The sequence below is a fragment of the Triturus cristatus genome, chromosome 10 (assembly GCF_964204655.1).
Source record: "Triturus cristatus chromosome 10, aTriCri1.1, whole genome shotgun sequence".
NCBI classification, from domain to species: Eukaryota; Metazoa; Chordata; class Amphibia; order Caudata; family Salamandridae; genus Triturus; species Triturus cristatus.
Window position 1 is genome coordinate 904,404,960 of NC_140593.1, and position 22,762 is coordinate 904,427,721.

The 22,762-nt window shown below is 50.6% G+C and overlaps 1 protein-coding gene and 1 non-coding gene across 3 annotated transcripts in view; one reads left to right on the forward strand and one right to left on the reverse strand.

Moving 5' to 3' along the window:
- The first annotated feature begins 554 nt into the window (after window positions 1-554).
- The window catches only part of LOC146796221 (cathelicidin-1-like), a 65,102-nt gene continuing 42,894 nt past the window's right edge, over window positions 555-22,762 (forward strand). Inside the window, exon 1 of one of the 2 annotated variants that reach the window (XM_085628728.1) lies at window positions 555-927. In XM_085628728.1, the coding sequence (XP_085484854.1) occupies window positions 748-927 (180 nt within the window). In that variant the 5' untranslated portion in view covers window positions 555-747. The remainder of the gene's footprint in view (window positions 928-22,762) is intronic. The other variant, XM_085628727.1, reaches the window with a different exon arrangement.
- On the reverse strand, window positions 17,070-17,178 carry LOC146796222 (U6 spliceosomal RNA). Its single transcript, XR_014970181.1, has one exon. It is a non-coding gene; the product is annotated as a U6 spliceosomal RNA (small nuclear RNA).

Consider the following 22,762-nt stretch of genomic DNA (forward strand, 5'->3'; position numbering starts at 1 on the left):
TACTGTCTTTTTATCTCATTCCTAGAGTAATTTTATTCTCAAATGTATTTCTCTTTGTCCTTCTGTTGTCTTATCTTTCTATTTCTCCTTTTCCCCCCATTTTGACTTTCTCTCTATTCCTCTAGGTCACAGTCTGACGATAGAAAATAAGTCCCAATCCTCAAAAAATGACCACTTTCTGCAACTACGCAAAAATGAATCACTGAATGCACATTATAAATAATGACATGGAGGGTTCCACTGTAACAAACCTTAAAGATATACACTCAGCAGGAAAAGATGCGAGAGGCACCATCGTTCACTCTGAGGAGGAAAGTTTCCTGCACAACAGATCTGTTTCTTCACCCCGGGTAAACCAGAAAATAGACTGCAGGTCTCGCAAAACATATTTTTCTTCAACAGACAGCTGCGGCGGAAGTATGCTGCGTGAAACTGTGCCAACACTACGTAATGCTTTTTTCCAAAACATCCAACCTACTTTGCAAGGAATTTCCGATTTTATATTACAAAAAAAAAACTGTGCTTTGCCCCTAGGGCACTTTGCTTGACTTGTTCTTTCCTGTCTGTGTCTTAATTCGAAGTATTTAAAACACGTTAACTCTCAGTTTTCTGAACGGCACGTGGTCTTCGACGTGAGGCCTCCAGGGGACATTGCGAGGGGAGCTGAAACAGCTGGCTATATAAGGGGCTTTCTGCACGGCGGAGGCCATATCCAGTCCAGTCGCGTATCTCGCTGCAGCCACCGGCATGGAGCTGTGCCTCATACTCACGCTGGTCCTCGGCGGGACTTCGATAGCCACCTCGGCGTCCCTCCAGAACATTCCTGCAAGTAGCCGAGATGCCTTAATCGTAGCCAAGGCTCTCGAAATCTACAACCGAGAGCCCGGTGTGGCTTATTTCAAGCTCTTCGAGTCTGACGCAGGTCTGGTGAGTACTCTTCACTTCAGTCAATTAAAGGCTACTTACTACTGGCGCATTGGCTAAATAGGGGTGGCCCTGTGGCTTATTTCCCTGCTTACCTATCTGAGCAGGAAAGGGGGTAGATTATGTTTAAATATGAATCCCAAGCCAATACATATTTATTAAAAATAGGCAAACGAAAGCTTTGTTCTGTGATATTTCATGCACTCGTCTCAACTTCAGAATTAGACTCGAAGTAAACGCTGGTCGAAAGAAGAGCGCGCGCAGTGGTGTTTCAGTAAGTTAGCTCAGAGGGTTAAAGCAGGTTGTGTCGTAGTTCCAAGTGCATGTTGAAAACAGTTTTTTTCAATCTATACACGCAGACTTTACAACTTGCACGTTGCCATCGTGTGCCAGACGATGTCGGCTCTCATCTCGTCCCTGTGTAAAAGAGCTGATGCCACAATCGTTCATTAATTGGCAGGTCTGGCACAGGCACGCATACATTATGCACACAGAGCAACACGCCTTTGGGCACTCAATTTCACAGACTCCGGCAGACAAACAGCCATGCACGCCGAATGTATGCAGGCATCAATGCATACAGACCAGCAGCCACACATAAAACAGTGAAGCAGGCACAGGGTGACGTACGTCAGCGGTGTATTTATACCACAGTAGCACGAGCATAGCTGCCATGATATGCTGCTTCTGTCCAGGATTTTTCTTTGCATTCTGGGACTTGTGGTCCAGTTTTATAATGGAATAAACAAGATTAAAACTCCCAGAATTCAAAGAAAAACCTGGAATGGAGCAGCACATTTCTCATGGACCCGGATAACTTTGTTGGATTATAATATAATATACTGGATTATAATAAATTATGTTAAAGTTCCGTAATGGTGTTTACGATGTAAACACTCAAAAGGGATGCTAAGGATAAACGGTTGAAAGAGGCGTCCTGCCGGGTAGAAAAGCGGCCCATACTTTGCATCGGCGACAGCTCCACTTTATAAACTAATAAATTAATCCCGTCTTCTCTGAAACTTTACTGCGTCATACGTAATGTAGCTGTGTTCCAAAAAGAAAACCCCATGCACCTTACAAAATTTCCAAATCTGTTAACTTTTTGACTTGCTCTGTCTATGGTCCCTGGTTTGTTGGCTCCCCTCCATACTCTGTGGCATAAGCTCATTGAATACTATATTCGTGCCTGACCATGCTTTCTTAATCTCCAATAAGTCCTCTTTTATAGCATTTACTGATGCCAAACCTTTCATCTTGACTAAGTCATTTTCTCCTAATCACAACAACAAAATGTGCGGGCCAGGGGTTCCCCTGATCAAATCATTCAATTTTGGCAACCGCTCGTGCCATCGCATGCTTCCTTTGCCAAACCACTTCAACTGTACTGCCGTATCCGGCAGACTCCGCTGACTTCCTCCTTCTCTTGACACTGCATGCCTCACTACCCACTTCACAAAAGAGTGCCTGCAGATCCAAACCTCTTTATGGCCTGTTTGAGGGTCCACAATGCAACCTAGGAGAAAATAAACTCATGCTAGTGATTGTTCTGCAACATCCACCCCAAATTGCAAATAGCGCTGATAGCAACCAGATCGCAACCCCCAACTGCATAATCTCCCCTGCTGTCCAACCCCTGCCTTCAGCCTCCATCGCTATTCCAATCTGTAATGAATGCATCACAAAATCCCTTGAACCATAGCCCACCAAACCCAAAGCCCTCCACAAAACCCACAACTCCTACGAAGCTGAAAAATGCACACCATTCTTGGGCAGAAAAATCTCTTCTTTTCCGCCACCTTGCTTTCGCAACATCACCCACCAAGCACATGGGCAAACTGTCACACACATGCCCCTGCCTGACTGATAGTCTTGGACTTTGGTATCCAGACCTGCACCACCCCTTCCAGCATACGGACTTCACACCAACATATCCCTTTGCGTGCCGCATATCCAACAATTTCTGTAAAGCAAAAAGCTCCAGAAACAGCCACACCATGATGATCGTAAAACGTAGCATCTACCATGCAACCCAACACACCCTTGAGAGCATTGCAACCACTTGCTTCAAAATGCGCAGTGTGATGGGACGCCTCAACCTGTCTTCCACACCCCCATCTCGTGACCACCCTTCAAGGATGTGCTCCCCATTTCTCCCACAGATGGCTCATATACCCACCTCAGCTTTCCAAAAAAGGCTATGGTCCCCAACTTACTGGCTATCGTGACCACCGACAAACTCTTGTCAATCAAAGACATGATAACATTTACCACATCATCCCTGCAAGCTGGACCTCCATCCGGACTCCCCTGGGGCACTGCCCCCGACTGCTAAATATCCTTACACACCAGTCGATAAGCTTTACGCATTGAGTCCGTAGTGAACCCAGGATCCGCTGCGTCACATGATCTCGCCTACTGGCCAAAAGTGAGCTGGCATTGCAGTCTTCTCTCGTCCACCCCTGGGGGCAACCCACGGAACCTCCTCCACTGAAATTGAGAGAGAGAGCATCAGCAATTTAATTGTGTATTCCTGGAATGCTTTGTACCCTGTAAGTACCGTTCGCCCGCAAACACTCCAACACAAAAACTCTCAACTGCCACACCTTGGGTTCTTTTGCATATTAGAAAATCTGCTGTCCAATTTTCAGTGTTGACTGATACCCTGGGCCTACAGGACAACTCATAATCCTTCTCCTTACAGCCCTCTATAGCCTGTATCTTCCGATGTAGCAACTCAAATAGCTCTACATATTCTCCTTTCTAAATACGCTCATTAGTCACAGCCATTAAATGCGCCCCCAGTGGTTTGGTTATCCCCATGTATGCCATTCACTACCTCTTCCCCTCTTTACTCTCCTATTTGTCCCCATCCTCCACCTCCAAACCTTCATTGGTCCCTGTGACTTGTGACCTTGTACGCAGTTCTGCCGTCCCCTCCTCCTTGTCTCCCACTACGTCCATACCCATACGTTGGTCCTGGAGATACTTATCCCGCCGTAGCCTGGTACCCCCCCTGTGCTTGTGCATCTTACCTCGTAGCCTAAACCTCGACCTATACAACCCCCCACTGTTACCATGTATTCTGCCTTACCTGGCTTTAAGACCAAGACCCATGCCGAAACCATCCATCCTAACGCTCTTTCCTTTAGAGCAGCCGTTGAGCTTGTCGCCTCTTCCTGTAAACCACCAATACTACCCCTCAAATTAGTCAAACTCCACCCCTTATGACCTCTGGGAGGAGCCTTCCGACATTTATTCTTGCAGTCACCCTCTTCCATCAACTCTCCATCCTACACAATTTCACCCTCTTCCAACTCCTCCTCCTCAAAATCCCAATCCCTTACCCCACAGTCCCCACTCTGCCCAGCACCTCCCCATCGCCTACTCCACCATCACCAGACTGCTCTTGAAATAACACATGTGAAGGATCGTAGCCTTGCACGGCAGACACATCTGTCTGGCCTTTGCTCGCTTGACTGTGGTCCATCGCCGTCCCAGAGCTGCCTGTAGGACAGATGCCCTGTCCTTGGGCCGGAGTGGACATGCTGTACTAGACCTTCCTGATTGACCAGCATGTACCAATTCCTCCGCATCTACCTCTGGCCCCTGGTTGGCACTAAACTGTCCCTGGCCTACCTGCCCTGGAAACCCAGGGGGAGGCATATGACACCACACTCATCACCCTGTGCCCCCATCTTGAAAAATCTTTGCCCCTACCAAAACCATGGAGGAAGTTGGGAGGGGGCTGGGGGTCAGAAGCCACGACCCTCACAGCCTGGCACTCATGCCTGTGTTCGACCTGCACTAGAGCTTCATGCTCCTCCACCCACAAGAGAAAGGACCTGCCCTTCCCCCTTAAGTCCCACCCAGCACCAGAAAGCACCCTCCTTCCCCTTGTCCGGATGCCCCCACTATGATGTCACCCTGTCCCCTGGGGACCGATGTACCAGCTTTGGCACTCAAAGCCTGCCCTGTACTTGTCTCAAAGGAGGAGAACGGCACCCCCTGAGTGGGCTACCCCGCTCCTGTCCCAGTCCCCACCGTCACTTGCCTGAACAGGGCCTGCCTATGAGGAAACAGGCCCTGCAGTTGCCTCGCCTCCGTGATGTCATGGTAGGCAGCCCCCTCGCGATCCAATGGTGTCACCGCACCCTCTGGTGGCACGTTTCCAGACAGGCCCAGCTCTGGGGAACAGCTGCATAATGGCCTGGGCCTGCAGCCTCCTTCCCACTGTGTGCTCCGACTGGCCCGGACACAAAAGGTAAGGGCCTAAAATGGAGATGCGCCCTGCCTCCCGACCCACTTCCCCTGCTGTAATGTTGCGCCGGTGACGACACAGGCGCTGACGGCAATGTAGAGTCATGTGACTCTACGCGTAGAATAAATAAGGGTTACGCGCGTGCGTAAGCTCTCTTGGGCTGCGACCGTGAAACCAGTAAAATCACCACCATTGGCTCCGAGTGATTCCTTGCCCACCAGCACCCAAGGCCCCGCACGCTATCCCCTGGGCCCCGCGCAACACCGGCCGGGCCCGGCAACATAACAAACTGGCGACGAGGGTGGGCGTGCCCTTGTGTGACTTGCGTGCTGGTGTGGCGGCCGCGAGCGCTGTCCTCCGCTCACAGCGCTCGTGCCCCAGTGCGCGTTGGTCGTCAGGGGCCCCATTGGAGTGCGGCGCGGCACACCCGCTGCCATCCGCGTGAGTGATCGGCGGAGTTTATGCCCCGTGACAGGCGGGGACGGACCAGAGCACAACCCCTCTACCCACGTGGTGCAGGCCCTGCTGCCGACGGTGCAGCTGATCGCCTCGGGCCTCACGGAGGGAGAACGTGTGGTGGGTTCGTCAGCGTCCGGGCAGAGGTCTGCCTGCAACTGTCTGTGAGTACCTCTGCTGTGTGGTGTGGTGGAGGAAAAGCACAAAAAAATACAGGCCCACACACAGGAAATATAAAGGAACAAACACAGGAGCAGGCTCACCATCTTCAAGCAGGCCCACACCCCTATGTTGTAGCAACACCCAGAACCCTTGGAGGGGCCCAGCATTAAGGGGGACAAAGGACACACCAGGCAAGGTTCCCATCAGAAGCGGGTAAACAGGGCGAGCCACCCAGAGAAGGCCAGCCCACGGGTACTGGAGCTGCAAGCTTGTGCCCAACACGTCAAGGCCATAAAGGTCAGGAGGGACCCGGGCGACAAGACACGATAGGACAATGACCACCATACCACCCATTGAGCCGTTTACAGTGGAGGGGTCGCCATCGGCGTTAGCGGCCAGATGGAAGGACTGGGTAGACCATCTGCGTATCTTCTTTGAGGCCACCAAGATCCATAAAGACCAGAAGTGGGCAATGCTGATACACCTGGGAGGCAAAGATATACACAATATCGTCAAAACGATAGTTGAGGCCACCCCAAAGAGCCACCATACGCTAATAAATGCCCTCAACGAACACTTCGAGCCCATGGCCAATCAGGACTATGAGAGGTTCATCTTCCGGCAAGCGCGCCAACTTCCGGAGGAATCGTTAGACACGTATCACGCACGACTAAAGAATCTAGTGACTACCTGTGGATTTCGCGATGAAACCGAAGAAATTAGGGGACAGATAATCCAAGGATGTGCGTCGGCCAAATTGCGAGAACGAATACTAGAAGAGTCCGGCAAGCCCCTAGTAGAAATACTGACCCTAGGACGGACCAACGAATTGTCGAAAGCGCGGGCGGCACACATGGAGGCTGCTCTCCAAACACCAGTGAAGTCGGAACCAGTAAACGCGGTAACGATCAAACCTCCGCAGAGGTGGAACAGGAAAGGACCAGGAACACCCTTTCCGGGACAAACCAAGTCATGCGGATACTGTGGGGGTCCACCGCACATGGCGGCTGAATGCCCCGCGAAAGGCAAAAGATGCTCAGGATGTGGGCGATTTAACCACTTAGAAAAAGTGTGTAGGTCAAAGAAGTATCGCAAGCCTCGCCAGGTAGCGAACACTTTCAAAGAAGAAGAACCAGCACCCAGTGACATGGACGATGATGAGGAGGAGGCGAGGGTGGTGCACAAAGTCCATATGATCGGCACTGCCACCAGAAAGTCAAGACGCCTACCTCAATGCAGCATCCGGGTAGGATCCCAGGAGGTCACTGCTGTAGTAGACACAGGGGCCACCATCAACATCATGGCCTCAACCCTACAAAACACCATGGATCCACGACCGGCTCTCCACCCATCGACCATCACCGTATTCGCTTACGGGCAAGATGCTCCTTTGAAGATACGGGGACAGTTCCGGATTACCGTCGCACACGGCTCAAAATCCATCACAACCAATGTCTATGTCACCGAGGACGGCCAGGGGATGCTTCTGGGGTGCCGAGCGGCTGAGGACCTGGGAGTAGTAACATTTGCCTTCGGAGTACATCAAGAGTCACTCCAACACATCCTTGCAGAATTCGCAGAAGTTTTTCAAGGAATAGGGAAGTTTAAGGGGAAGGAAATCCACCTTCACATCGATCCAACGGTCCAGCCCGTCGCCCTAAGACACCGGCAAATAGCGTTCCACTTGAGGCTGAGGCCCCTGGTCGAAGAGGAGCTCAAGAAGCTGGAGGCCACAGGGATAATTGAGAAGGTATCTGGTCCCACTCCGTGGGTGTCCCCGATCGTCGTCGCGCGAAAGCCCAAACAACCGGGCGCGGTGAGAATCTGCGTCGACATGAGACTCCCCAATGTCGCGATGAAGCGGGAACGTCACATCACTCCCACGATAGACGACCTCATCGGAGAAATGGCGGGTGCTCGCTGGTTTTCAAAACTGGATCTGAGGTCCGGATATCATCAACTGGTGCTGGACGAGGCCTCCCGCAACATCTTCACGTTCTCAACACATGTGGGACTCAGGAGGTACACCAGATTGAGTTTTGGAGTGTCCAGCGCCGCGGAGGTATTTCAAAATGTGATACAGGAGTTGATTGCGGACATTCCCGGTGTCATCAATGTAGGCGATGACATAATGATACACGCCAAAACCACCCAAGAACACAATGAACGTCTTCTTCAATTGCTATGCCGGTTACGGGAAGCGGGCCTCATCCTTCACCGGGAAAAGTGCGAGTTCTTATGCAAGAAACTACAATTCTTTGGCTACATATTCTCCACCGAAGGGGTCAACCCAGACCCAGAGAAGGTTCGGGACGTCAAAGAGGCTGCCGCTCCCACCAATGTCACAGAAGTCCGCAGTTTCCTGGGTATGGTAAATTACTGTGGGAGATTCATCCCAGACTTGGCCAACTTGACGTCACCACTGAGGGAGCTGACTAAGGAATCCATCACATGGAAGTGGGGCCCTGAGCAAGCCCAGGCTTTCGAGAAAATTAAGGAGGCCCTTTCAGAAGCGACCACCCTGGCGTTTTTTGACCCCACGAAGCTGACACTAGTAGCAGTGGACGCTGGCCCTGTAGGGCTAGGAGCAGTCCTCCTCCAAAGAAGGAACTCTCAGGAAGAGTGGGCCCCCGTGGCGTTCGCCAGCAGGTCCCTCACCGAAACGGAACAAAGGTATTCGCAAATAGAGAAGGAAGCCATCACTATTCACTGGGGGTGCCACCACTTCCACTTGTACATCTACGGGAAGCCTTTCGTAGTCGCGACAGATCATAAGCCGCTAGTGGCCCTGTTCTCAGGAACCTCGACCAAACCACCACCATGGATTGAAAAGTGGATGCTGCAGCTCCAAAACTACAACTGTAAGGTGGAGTATCAGCCCGGGTCCAAAAACCGGCGGACTACCTGTCCCGGCATCCTCGGAAGGCCACGGTGCAGGAAATGGAGGATGCAGCAGACACCGAAGAGTATGTTAGGTGTGTCACAGCCCGATCATGCCCCATACCCATTTCCATGGAACAACTGCGGAATGCGATGACCCAAGATGAATGTATACAGCGCGCCAAAGCAGCCATCCAGAGCAACAGCTGGCACAGAGCCAAGGAGGAATGGAAAAGTCTAACAGCCTCGGCACAAAGGGTGATGGACAATTTGTATCACGTCAGAGACTAACTCACCGAAGACAACACAGGGTATCTGTTGGGACACAGGTTGGTAATTCCGACATCCCTGACCCAAAGCGTGGTGGACCTGGCACACGTTGGGCATCAAGGACTGGTCAAAACAAAGGCGCGGCTCCGCACAAAGGTGTGGTTCCCATTGATGGATGATCTCGTGGAAGCTACAGTGCGAGCCTGCACGGCATGTCAAGTAACTGGGGAGATACCCAGACCTGCTCCGATCATCGTAGAACCCAGACCGAGGACCCGTGGTCTAGAGTGAGCCTTGATTTTGGCAGCCTGCCGGACGGCCGCCACACCTTGGTGGCCATTGATGACTACTCCAAATACCCTGAAGTTGAAATAGTGTCAGTACTAAGCGCCACGGAGATCATACCAAAGATTGAGAAAATCATGGCGGCCCATGGCATCATGCAGAAGCTGTGGACGGACAATGGGTCTCCGTTCCAAAGCCAAGAATTCGCATCATACCTACAGGCCCTTGGCATTCACCATCGGAAAATCACCCCCCGGTGGCCCCAGGCAAACGGGTAGGCTGAAAGATTCATGCAAACACTCAACAAGGTAATCAGAATTGCGCATGACAGGGCCCAGTCCTTAGAAATGGCCATTTTCATGTTTCTCAGGAGCTATCGCCAAACGCCACACACTACAACAGGCATAGCCCCGGCTCACCTGCTAATGGGGCGAGTAATCACCGACTCAATCCCTCATCACCCGGCGTGGCAGCCAGAGACCCCTAGGGACAGCCTAATAGATGCCCAGCGACGTAAAACACATGCACATGTCAGCCTTCGGCAAAGATCTACAGCGCCCAATTTCCGACGTGGAGACGTGGTGCTGCTCAAAAACCGAGTCACGAGTGGAAAATTTCACCTGACTTTTGAAAAGGAACCATGGACAGTAGTGCATGTACAGGGAACCCATGTTGTGGCCACTCGAGGGAGGGAAAGAATAACGCGGAATGTGTCACATTTCAAGAAATATCATCCTGAAAGACCGGGACAATCATCCAACCAAGAGGAAAACTGTCCTAACGCGAGCTCAGTGGAAGAGTCTAGGTCAAGTGGAGCTGTGATGGGGTCGGCCTTCGAAGAGGCCGGGACAGCTGGAGGGGGTGAGAACTCAATGACAACTCCGCACCTCCGGGCCGATGAATCCGCGGCGAGGTCTGAGGCCCCTACCAACCTGCAGAATAGCGAATGCAGAGACTCCCAGAGCCGTGGCCTGTCACAATACGGCCTGAGAGGCAATCCCGAGCCATCCTGCCGGCTGAGAGACTACCTAACGTAAGACTGTTTCATTTTATTTATTGGGTGCTAGTGTGGGGTCCGAACTTTGGCCGGGGATGTGGCACTAGGCTGAGAACGGACTCTAGATTTTTGTTGGCAACCATTGTTGTTTTGATGTTGTTGGGGAGGAATGTAATGTTGCGCCGGTGACGACACAGGCGCTGACGGCAACGTAGAGTCATGTGACTCTACGCGTAGAATAAATGAGGGTTACGCGCGTGCGTAAGCTCTCTTGGGCTGCGACTGTGAAACCAGTAAAATCACCACCATTGGCTCTGAGTGATTCCTTGCCCTCCAGCACCCAAGGTCCCGCACGCTATCCCCTGGGCCCCGCGCAACATCGGCCGGGCCCAGCAACATAACACCCTGCCAGTTGCATCCGTTTCATCACAGATGATGCAACCTCTTTTTACTCGCATTTCCGCTCCGTGCCAGTGGCCCTCAAGGTGCGCAACGCGCTGAGCCCACTGCCGACGGCCCCCACACCTGCATCTCCCATTGCGCTCAACACGGAGCCTGATCCCTGGACCCACGGGCAGACCCTTTTGCCATGCCAAAACTCGACCCACCTGTTTGTACCTTGAGGGAAGTTTACCCACAAGCCATGGCGGCGGCCACCACCCCCCCCTTTGGACCTGCGCTCCTGGGCAGTTAAGCCACCTGCGCTAACGCACCCACCGAAAGCCGGTCGACTCTGCCTGCTTATTGTAAAATGAGCAGCGCCCGCTTGATATCATTTTGGACTTCTATGACTCCACCACAAAACTATTGCCTGATGCTATTTCTGACCATGCCAACCGGGACGTACACAATAAAATGGGACCTAACCCTGATAACTAACGGATAAAAAAACCTAAGAACCATGCCCAGGATCCAGTGGACCAAACACTATGCCCTTCGACCTCGGACCCTACCACCTGCCTAAAAATTCTGAGGTTTAGGGCCTTTTGCCCACTCCCAAAACCATCACTGGCATATGCACAATGTATTAATTGAGTCGGTTCTTTGTAGGTGTAATCTTGAACAATCACTTTTTGCATGTGCAGATTTACAAGAGAAAAATGATGCCCACTGCATAGTGCGTGTGTGTGGTCAAATGTGCCTGCTGATTAGGCTCACTGACAGCAGGCCCACTGTAATTGTGCAATTGTGATGCCACAGTTTTTTCCCCTCATAATTTTAGATTTGCCAAATAATCCATCATCTGCCACATACTCTGTAGTTTTTAACAAAAAAAGATTAGTTTCAAGCTCAAAGAGGTGCAAAAGTAACCAAAAATGCGAGCACGTGTTGCAGCGAAGTGGAAGGCCCTTTACAAAACTGTGCTGGTCACCTTTCTTTTGCGCTTTGTTATGCCTGGATGTTAAACTGGTACTAATGGGGTGCAGCCAATGGCAACAGTGTTACCAAGTTTGAAAGAAATTATGAAATAAAAAAAGTAATACTATCACAAAATGTGCTGCATTCTGCTGCATAATTTGCCCTTTCTTGCCGCATAATTTACCCATCCCTGTCACATAAATTGGCCCTCTCCTGCCGCAAAATTCCAGTGGCTCTGGCTATCACCGAATATGCTTTGTGATTTATTCAGTGGCCCTCATATCTGAAATCCAGAAACAAAGTAGGTGTGGTACGCTGACGTATGTCTGTCCCACCAGTAAGAAGGATGATGGTAAAACTGAAGCCAGAAAGAGATGGAACATTGGAACTGAAGCCTTTCAGAAGTTGTGAGGATATTTAATTGGTCTAATTGCAGAGCTGGGCATTGTGGGAAAGGTCAGACTGGGCGGCTCTCTTCCATTTCACTCACGGTACATGGCTACACCTCAGTGAAGCCTCAGACTGAACAGAGGCCTGGCAGCAAGGGCAGCGGGGGCACGTATCGAAGGGCGATTAAAGAAGAGCTGTCTGCAGATTAAACTTCCCGCCAGGAGTTTGCAGAACAATTGGGCCTGTTTTGATGGTAGCATCTTGATAAGAGAGGCTGGAGTGGGAGGCGGGGTCTGATGGGTGTTAGATGGATGGGTATCTCAGGATTGATGAGGGTAATTAGCACTCGCTCTCCCTTTGTTCAGGCTCCCCACAGGGTTGCAGCTTGCCTCCAATTATGGCCAATGATTACGCAAAAGGCCGGAGCGGGGTGGGGCATGGATTGAGAGTGACAGTCTGCATTCCAGCATTCAAGTCCTGGCTCGGATCCCTCGAAATGTAGTGGATGGGGATCAAAATTAAGTTCTGGTGTACAGCAGGCGAACTAGGAGACTTGCAGATTAAAGGCTCCGTGAAACAGAGGTGGGCAGTTCTTTTTCTGCTACATGTGCCGTCATAGTGTGGGTGGCTGCTTACAAAGCATTCCTCCCCAGTAGAAGTACGAGTTTCATGGCCATATACACTAAAACAAGCATTGGCATAACCAATAGGTCTCGCCTTTGGGGCCTTATAAGTGTTTAGGCAGAGCTATTGACTTTGCCAATGTGTTTAAGCTGTGCTGTAGAGAAGTTCGGCTGCTGTGCAGCATGCTGAAAAGTTGTAATAAAAAAAGTGTCAGAAGCATTTTTGTTACCTTATATATGACCAAGAAGGCATTCCGTCCAACAGAACGACCATATTGAAAAAATGTATGTACAATAAAACATTTCCTCATTTTTCTTTTGTTCTTGCAATGCTGGCAACTTGTTTTTGCCTATTCCAATGGTTGTTTGGTAAATTTTATTTTTGAGGGGCATAAACAATTGGAGGCTGAAGGTTGTGAACTAGTAACTGTATTATAACACTAGCAGCGGCCAGACGCTAGGGGAGAATCAACAGATGGCAGATTCCGAGAGCAGGGTGAGGAGGTGGTGATGACTGGTGCTGAGACGATGCTGAGGTGATGCCCCGATTACTTACCAGTAATCTTCATCACTCCGAGTATAGTCTTCCTCGCCACATGACTAACAAAGGGAGCTTCAGCTCCACACAGAACCCTCCAAAGCAAAAAAAGGCAGCCTCCCATGCCTCCCATCCCTTCCCAATATGGCCGACCCAGTACACCCATGACCTCTATAAGAGGCGGGCCGGGCCAACCCATCAGCCTGAAACTACCAAGCACAAACATGAAGCTGATAGCCAGACAGGGAGGGAGGGATGGGAACTCATGTGGCGAGGAAGACTATACTCGGAGTAATGAAGATTACCGGTAAGTAATCGGGGCATTACCTCCTCGTTAGTCTTCCTCGCCAAATGACTAACAAAGTGAGCACATACCAAAGCCAAGCGGCTTCATGGAAACTCACAAGAAACCAATGGACCAGAAGGGAAACCCACGAGAGAGGGCAAACTCAACAGACCAAACGAGCGGAGAAACCACCCAAGAGAGAGGCAACCACGGGCAGGAAGAACCAGCCCGGGACAGAAAAACACCGGAAGGGCCGAAAAACCCGGACCCCCCCAGACAAGAAGTGCCGCCAGAAAATCCGCCCAACCAAGGCCAAAGGAGGACAGAGAAGGTAAGGCACCAGACCACACGGATCCAAAAGGCAACCGAAAACAGGCCCACAAACAGAAAGCAGCAAGCCCGTCCAAAACGCCAAGACCGCCCAATGGACAGTCCAAAGCGAGAGGGGACCCAAACAGCCCATGAGCCACCGGAGCCCCACAGGGATCGAAGAAACAGAGGGCAGCCACACCACAGAGACCCAACAAAAAAGGCCACAGCAGCAAGAGACCCAGGCCGACCAAAGCCAAGCCACGCGCATGGCGGACCACCAACAGCGAGAGAGACGAACCACCCCCAAACCAAGGACCGGAGGGGAGAAGAAAACAAAAGCCACCAGATCCGGTGGCAATCAGGGGCAGAAGCAAAAGGAACCAGAGGGAACCCAGACCGGCAGGAGCCGCAAGAACGGGTGGAGGCACAGAAAAGGAAACCAGCACCCCACACGAACAACAAAACGAAGGGCACCCAAGCCCCACCAGCAAGGAGAGGCAGGAGGGACATTACCTCAACATTATGCACAATGTTACTGTATATCATTGCCAATTCCTTCATTCCATCCTTGTTTAAAAAAAATATTGTATAAAATGTCCATTAGACTTTATAGCCAGATTTTGTTGTTAAAGTCACAAAGAAAGAAAAATAGAAAAAATCACCTATGTAATATTATTTGAAGTAGTTGCTTTATTTTTTAATTTACAGGAATTGTGACTTTTCCTGAAGAAGGCGTACTTTTCGCCGAAACGCGCGTAGAAGATAATCATACGGCCACTGACATAGTTCTTATTTGTAACTTGAAAAACATTATTACATTTATTGTCTATATTATGTACCAATGTACTGTTGAATTGTTGTTTTTTTAAATTGTATATTTCCTTTTGATTCCGTGAGAATCATATTAATAATAAAAATTATTGTGACATTTTTAAATATTGTGCTGGCTACACTAATTGGACATGTTTTAGGTACTATCTCACCAAATATACTAATTGCCTAGGAAGTTATTCTTGCATTGGGACATGGACCACAGCCGCCCAAAGGATCCCCGGACAGGAACGCGACAGCAGCGAGAGAGCCCAGGCAGGAGCAAGGCAAAACAGACACCGGGGGCCACAGGAAACCACAGCAAAGTGCCCCCGTCAGCAAGGCCATCGAAGAGAACCAAGGCCAAGCCCCAATCATGAAGGCAAACACCCACCAGGGGACCCAAGCACAAGAAAGCACCATGGACCCGGAAGGAAGGGGAATGCAGAACGAACGAGCAACACAGCCCAGCGCAGAGGACAAGCAAAACGCCCCAGCAACAGTCCACACGCAACAAGGGAGCCGCCGAGGCGAGAACCCGGGAGGCAAAACCAACCAACCCCGGGACACAAACTCAAGACCCTAGGAGGAAGAGCCCACAAGGCCAGGACTGCCCCAGCCGAAAAGCGGAGACCCAACAGGGACCGGAGCGAACGCAGGGGCAAGGCCACAGGCAGCAAGCCACCAAAGGCGAGAAAGACAGAAGAGCCGGACGGAACGAGGCCAAGAAAGGACACACCCCCAGGGAGAAAACCCGAGCCGGAAGGACCCAGCACCCCCACCAGGGACAAAGAAGAACAGGAGCCAATCCGCCCAGGGAGCGTCGGGCCCCAACCGGTGAAGAGAACCGGGAAAACCTGCAGCCTCGGACGACCACAAGCAGAGCGTGAGGAAAAAAAAACCCCAAGGGGCAACAAATAAAAACGTGGCAGGATACGAAACCACAAGCCGCAGGAGCAGAATCGGGAAGCACCCAGGCGAGCCCCACCAACAGGAGAAACATCCCGGTCAGGCCAACAAGCCCAGGCGCGAACCAGCACCCGGGACACAGGCAGAGAGTGACCGAGGCAAGAGCCCCAAGAAGCCCCCGCGAGGCAGGGGCAAAACCAAGCCAGGAAACGGCCAACAGAAGGCAGACGATACACCGCCAAAAACGGAACAACCGACCCAGCAGAGACCAAAGCACGCCCCACAGGCGGAGAGGACGCCAACACCCGGGAAGGGGAGACCGGAACACAACGACCACCGGCCACACGGGCAGACAAGGCGGAAGGGGAGCCATCCCCAGAGGCAGTGGACACCCGGAACTGAACCAGGGACACCCAGAACCGCAGCCAAACGCCCTACCGAAAGGGACACCCACGGGAACAGGCGAAAGCGGGACTCCCCACAGAGCACCAGGACCAACCAGACGGGGAGGACCCCCAACGGACAGACCAGGCAAGCACCGACAGACAAGGCACAAGGAGCCCAAAACCGACCCCATGGAAGAACAGCAGCCGGGTAGACAACCCAGACATGAACCGCCGGGGGGCCACTCAAGGAAGGAGATCAACCACAGAGCCACAGCACGTGGGACCAGACCCATACAGCCAGAAAAGCAGGAAACCAGCGGCAAGGAGCGCACGGATGAGGCCAGCACAAGAGAACAGGGACCAAATCCACTGGACACCACAGCACACCACGCCACTCCAGCGTAAAAACACCACCACCAGAGCCCACGGAAGGATGCAGGAGAAGTGAACACGCACCACAGGCACCAACCGAGAACCGCGACACCTGCCACAACTGGAGTACGGGAGCACGGGGGAACCCAACACCGCACACACAGGCAACGATGAGGTGGAAGGTGCAAGGGACGCCCACCTGGCCATGGAGCAGGAGGAGGAGGGGACACCACCGCAGCGGCCCGAGGAAGGCACAACAGCAGGGAGCAGGCAGGTACAGGAGAACATAGGAAGGAAGGCGAAACCCGGGAACGGGAACACACACCCCACCGGGCGAAAAGCCCAACACCATGTCCACAGCACCAGGCACACCCAGGCGGTCCGCCAACCAAGAACCAACCAGCCCCGCACCCGAGAAAAGACGAGAGCAGGGGCTACAGGGAGGAACGGCTGCAGGGCCATGGCGGCAAGACAGACCGCCCTGGAAGGGACAAACACTGCGACAAGTAGAGAACCCAGGGACCCGACGAGCACGGACACCCAGAAGGAAACCGGGAACCGACTTCGAAATAGGCCCCAACCGCCCCAAAGGGAATACCAATCCCTACACAGGAGAGATAATGAGAGGATATCTGAACTCTGTGGGGTAAAACTTATTAAAAAGTGATCTAATCGAACAGAATCAATGGTAAGTGAAACTGCAACCTTTAGAGTAAGAGTCTCTGACCTTAACCATGAGGCCACAGCGTCTCTAGCAAACAGTGATAACGAAAGACCAGGGATCGAACACCCCATCCACAGAGTAAGAGTCAAAGACCCCAACCAGCAGGCGCTGCCACAGAACACCTCAGTTATATGGAACGTTTCACGAATCCGCGTGTCATCCTTGCACAGGGGCCATGCCAATCTTCACTGTATCGTACCAATATTTTAGGATATGTGCCGCCGAAGCGAGCACCCAAACAGGAAAAATATTTCCCAACCACACTGAAGGCTAGACCATTGCCTACACTTCAGACGAAGGCACCCAGTCACACTGAAAGACCAGGAAAGTGAACCCCAAGCAGCAGGGCAAGAGTCCAAGACCCCAACCAGGAGGCCAGAGCGACTCCTAACACACAGCGACAAGGACGTCCAATGCAGCCATAAAATACGTCCGACATCGAAAAGAACAGGGAACCGGAAAGCAGAGGCAAAATGCCCAGTACCACAAGAGGACGAGCGCCACTACACAAATACCAAAAAAGGCAACCGGAAACCCCGGAGGGAAAGGAGGAACCAACACAGAACACTCAACCGGAAGTGTTCCCGCCGTCCAACACAGGGCCAAAATGACCCGAAGAACAACGCAACCGTGGGGCCCCCACCCACAGCAGCCGCAAGGGAGGAAGCCCGGCCACCGGACCCCTAACCAGAAGAAAACAGCCCGAAGCAGAGTGCACAGAGACTGAAGCCAGGGGAGCAGGACCCTCCCCGTATGAGGCGGACCAGAGAACGCCAGCTGGAAACCAGGAGGAGAAGGCAGCAGCCCGGACTAAACCAACGGAGTCGGAGACCCCCGCGAAACCCCCGAGCAGACCCCGGAGCGCCGAGGAATGCACCAGCCCTGGCACCCAAAGGTAAGCCCAGCCCGGGACAGCAGCCCCGGCCAAACAAACACGCGTCAATGGGGGAGACCGGGACACGGGGGCGCGTCCGCAGGAACGGACGGAGGCCCACAGGTGGAGAGGACCAGGGCCATGGGATTGAGGGGGAGCCCCCTAGCGTCAGTCCAACTCCCCCCCCAATGAGTCTTGATCGCATGCAGCGAACGGCAAAAAGAGGGAAAGCGCAGGGCATCCAAGCTCCCCCCGCCGCATCCAACTGAGACGGGTCGGGGTAGAGCATGCCGGGGAAAGAAAACCCGACGGGCAGGCCGGCCAAGGCGACACACAGGCGTCGAAGCTGGTCGCAGGTTATCAGGAAGACCCGCGAGGCATGATAGGTGGGAGGCCCACAAGCGAGGAACCCCGGCAGCCGTACAGGTAACCAGGAGAGTAAGAGTCACAGGGTGAAGCCACAGCGACTCCGTGACAGCCCATAGCACACCACCCAAAACAAAGCCCGCTAAAGCAGGGCACAATGCAAGGAATGGAGAGGGAGCAGTGCAAAAAACTCCCAAGAGCCCGCCTGCACCAGAAGCCCGCTAGAGCAGAGCGGCGAACCCCAAAGGGAGAGTGCGAGGGCTAGAAGGTAGGGGAACCAGAGAGCGAGCCCGCTGGAGCAGGGCCTCCCCCCAGGGCACAGGGACCCGCTGGAGCAGGACCTCAGCCCAACTTACCTGATCAGACGCTCTGGAGAATCTGCAGCGCAGAACAAAAAAAACAGGCTGATGGCTTGGGCCGGCCCGCCTCTTATAGAGGTCATGGGTGTACTGGGTCGGCCATATTGGGAAGGGATGGGAGGCATGGGAGGCTGACTTTTTTTGCTTTGGAGGGTTCTGGTGTGGAGCTGAAGTTCTCTTTGTTAGTCATGTGGCGAGGAAGACTAACGAGGAGGTAATGCTCAATGATACTTAGGTCTTGCTGAGTGATACTGATATGGTGTTGAGTGATGCTGTGGTGGTGCTGCTGAGTGATGCTGTGGTGGTGCTGCTGAGTGATGCTGTGGTGGTGGCGCTGAGTGATGCTGTAGTGGTGGCGCTGAGTGATGCTGTGGTGGTGGCGCTGAGTGATGCTGGGGAGTGAAAAAGAGAGTGAAATAAGGTAATAGAGACAGTAAATGAAGGGAAGAGAAAGAGAGAGAAGGGGGGGAGAGAGAGAGAGAGAATGAAGGGGAAAAAAGAGAGAGAAGATGCAGTAAAAAATGAATACATTAAAACATTGCTATGTGCCTCTGCTTATGTTGCCTTGCCCTATATCGGCTGCTTGCTTCTGGAAAAAAAAAACTGTACAGGAGGGAATAACTAATGCTATCATTTCAAAAAACATCCATGTAACATAGATTGTGTCACAATAGAAAGCTAATAATAATATTTTAAAGCACACGCAAAATAAAAGGAGTGATTAACTAATGCTGATGTGCGATGTGCTCGCGCAGTAAGGGTGCCCTCGAGCAATGCACTTAATTAGGAAAACAGAGGAAAGCTAGATGGCGCCTCTGCGCGTAACTGTGCGCGTGACCGCACGCTCTGGGCCACACAAAGCATGTGGTCGGATTTTTCAATGCCCACTTACTAAAAGCCTCGCCAGATCAGCGCATGCGCTGGCTCAGGCGAGACCTAAACAGGAAGGGGTTAAACAAGTCGAGCATAGCGATGTCGGATACATCTTACTATGAACTGCTATCTGGCCCAAAATAGCTGCAAACTGCATAGCACCGTTTTACGTAGGCCATCTGGAATAAATGCATCTGCTGCGTGAGTTTCATATTCAGCTGTGCCGGGCATTTGGCCTTCTTCAATTTCCATTGTAAAAGCATTATGATATTGGATGTAACCCTGAAAGTGGATGCACTAACACAAATAACACGTTTTTTCAAAGCAGAACTTTAAGCAGCACTTCTGCCGTCTTAGCTCATCACGCAAGAGAAGTTAGCCTTTCTTAGTTGTTTTAACATCTACTTCTCCTAAGAACAACACCAACAACAATAATATTGATGATAAAGTAGACTACCCCAACTTTATCCAATGCGTACTACAAAGCTAAAGATTCACTGTAGATGCACACAGACGTAACACGATCAAAACCAATGTTCACTAAATGCTCACACACATTCTTTATTGATCAGTATCATTTAATGTTGAGTGTGTGCGGTGAGGTCATTAACTTCTAGGCACCTGGTCTTTAGTACTCACGAAAAACGATTGAGGCAACTGAAGGAGGCATCCTCCAGTGAAAAGCAAGACCACTCACCCCTCCCAAACTGTCCAACCACTGGAAAATAATTACTTTATAAAGAGTTTGTACTAGTTTGCATCAATTTGCGTGACTTTATGGTACAAGGCCCCGAGTTCTGGCCCTATGACTTTAATACCAAGCATTGGCAGAGCCAATAGGTCTCGCCTATAGGACCTTATAAGCGTTTAGCCATGAAGTACATACATACACATGAGGAAGGACACAAAAAATAAAATAAAAAAAAATGCAAATATGAAGGAAAAAACATACCTAGACATCTCTACTCGCAAAGACCAACAGACTTGCAGCCAAGAACACAAACTCACCACCTAATATGCAGGGACGTTGTTTTTGTTGGTTGAGCATGAAACAGGTTTCATGTCAGTCTTCGAGAAAGCTTCATATAATACCTGTCTGGAATGCCAAACTACAACATCTCCCTAATTGCAGGCAAGTCTTGAACGCTTGGCTTGCCCCTGGCGGGTATACGTCCACAATATCGGACCGAATAAACTCCTGAACCATCAAACCCTTGGATCTTAAAATTGGCAGCTCTCAGCTCCACCTCAGAGGAGGCAAGAGGCTCTTCTATAAAGTTTATGACGGAATACTCTAATAGACTTTAGGAACAAAATAATATTCTGCATCACCTGAAAGTAATTTTTTTGAACCGACAGTCCAGATTCATATGTACTGTGTCTCATAACCCAGGTGACGGACGGCTGATGGAGTATAAACAGTCTACTCTTTATAAAGCATCGCAGGCACACTGGTCTGCCAGTGGGGCTCAACCAAAGCGTGGCATTATCCTGAACTTTCAATCCTGGTACTCTGCCCAAAATCCCACTTCTTACATGCAGCACTTTACCAAGATCTTCGTGCTGCAACCATCTTTGCTGGCACACCTCAAGACCAAACCACTGCGCAGTCGTGCACTTTGTTGGGAATGTGTATAATCTTAGCCAGCAATGCCCAAACTGTGCAAATCCTTTACCCAACATATAGCATCATCCTTCAACATTCAAGATGGTCAGAGTCACTTATGACAATTAATTGTACACAACGTGAAAATAGGTCTGTGACGTTTTAAAGACAATCACTTTGAAGTACAAACAAATTGGCACATGAAAGCATACAATTTAATATTGTGACTGGACTAATGGGTACTTTGGAAGCAGGGTGTTAACACAAGGCAGAGATATGGCCTCGTGGGCACAGTGTTGACAGCAGAGGTAATCTTAGTTTCATAACAAGCATTTGCAATGCAATAGGTCTCGCATTATAAAAGTTTGAGCTATTGGCATTGCTAATAATAATGCAACACCAGTAGCGCAAACATTCAGTAATGCGAGACCTATTGCATTGGAAAAGGTTTTTTTTGTTGCTTTTTTATATAGCACGACTTGACCCAAAGGCGTGCATTTATGTTGTATGGAGTTCAGTGCAATTATGTGGTATGTTATTATGTGTGCAGGGAGAAAGAGACAGGGAGAGGCAGACTAAGAGCTAAGAAGAGAGCGCTACAGAGAGAACCAAAGAAAATACTGAGAAAGAAAAAAAACATTGTGAAACAAGCAGGAAGTGGGATAAGGGAGGGGGTGGCAAATGTTTGCACTTTCGCGGGCGCTTTGATGTTCTCAGTGGCCGCGCGGCTCACTGAGAACATCAAAGCGCCCGCGAAATGTACACGCAGGCTGCCAAATGGTGCGCTATCCCAGTTATCCCAGTTTCGCATCCCAGTTCTACATAAGATTTGTTTGGCGCAAGACCTGAATAAAGACAGGATGCAGGTCTACTTAATGCGAGGATAGCAATATCCAATGATGTATTATGTACGAAATAAAGTCAAATCACTTGTATCTCAACACAATCTGTCATTTGTAATATGAAAATGCCAATAAAAACATTGATAAAAAATACAAATCCTACTTTCGAACATCCAAAACACAGTTATACAGACGTTTATAACTAAGCAGTGCATTTTGCAGGAGGGGAAAGAGGCCCATAAGCAAACGTTTACTGTATTTCTGGGATTTGGGGCAATCGACTATGCAACGAGTGGACTCAGGAAGTGGCATTCTACTTTCTTTTGATATATCCTTAATGTCGAAGATCATGAGGCAACCTAACCTGTGTATAACTGGGACAATCAAAATAACCAAATAAGCCCAAATTCTCATGACATTCACATTTCCTTCCCCTGATAAGCCAATCAAATGTAGCCCCATTAACATAAAAAGCGTTCGAAATATTAAGTAGTTAAAACGTAATCGAGTCAAAGAGGAGTACCTAAAGTGACCAGTGACTGACCAAGGAATTGCTTCTCTAAACTTATTTACCAAAATTCAAGTTAACACAAATGCTTACATACACATCCCAGGCTAAACCGTTACTTTTTCCATAGATATACGCAAAAATAAAAACTTCAGAGCAGCATCTGTGCAATGGAAAACAATAATAATAGTTCAAGTGCCCCGCATGCCTCGCCCCCAGGACCAATGAAATCCATTACGTATCCTAAACTATGTTCCTAAGACTGCAATCAAACGTATTTTTCCCCGGCTAGCAGAGCAAACCTTAGGGAGCGGGAGGAGCGGTGTGAGCAGTTATTACCGAACATTCTTAGTTTGTCCAGGACATTAAGAACACCCAGAACTGGATGCC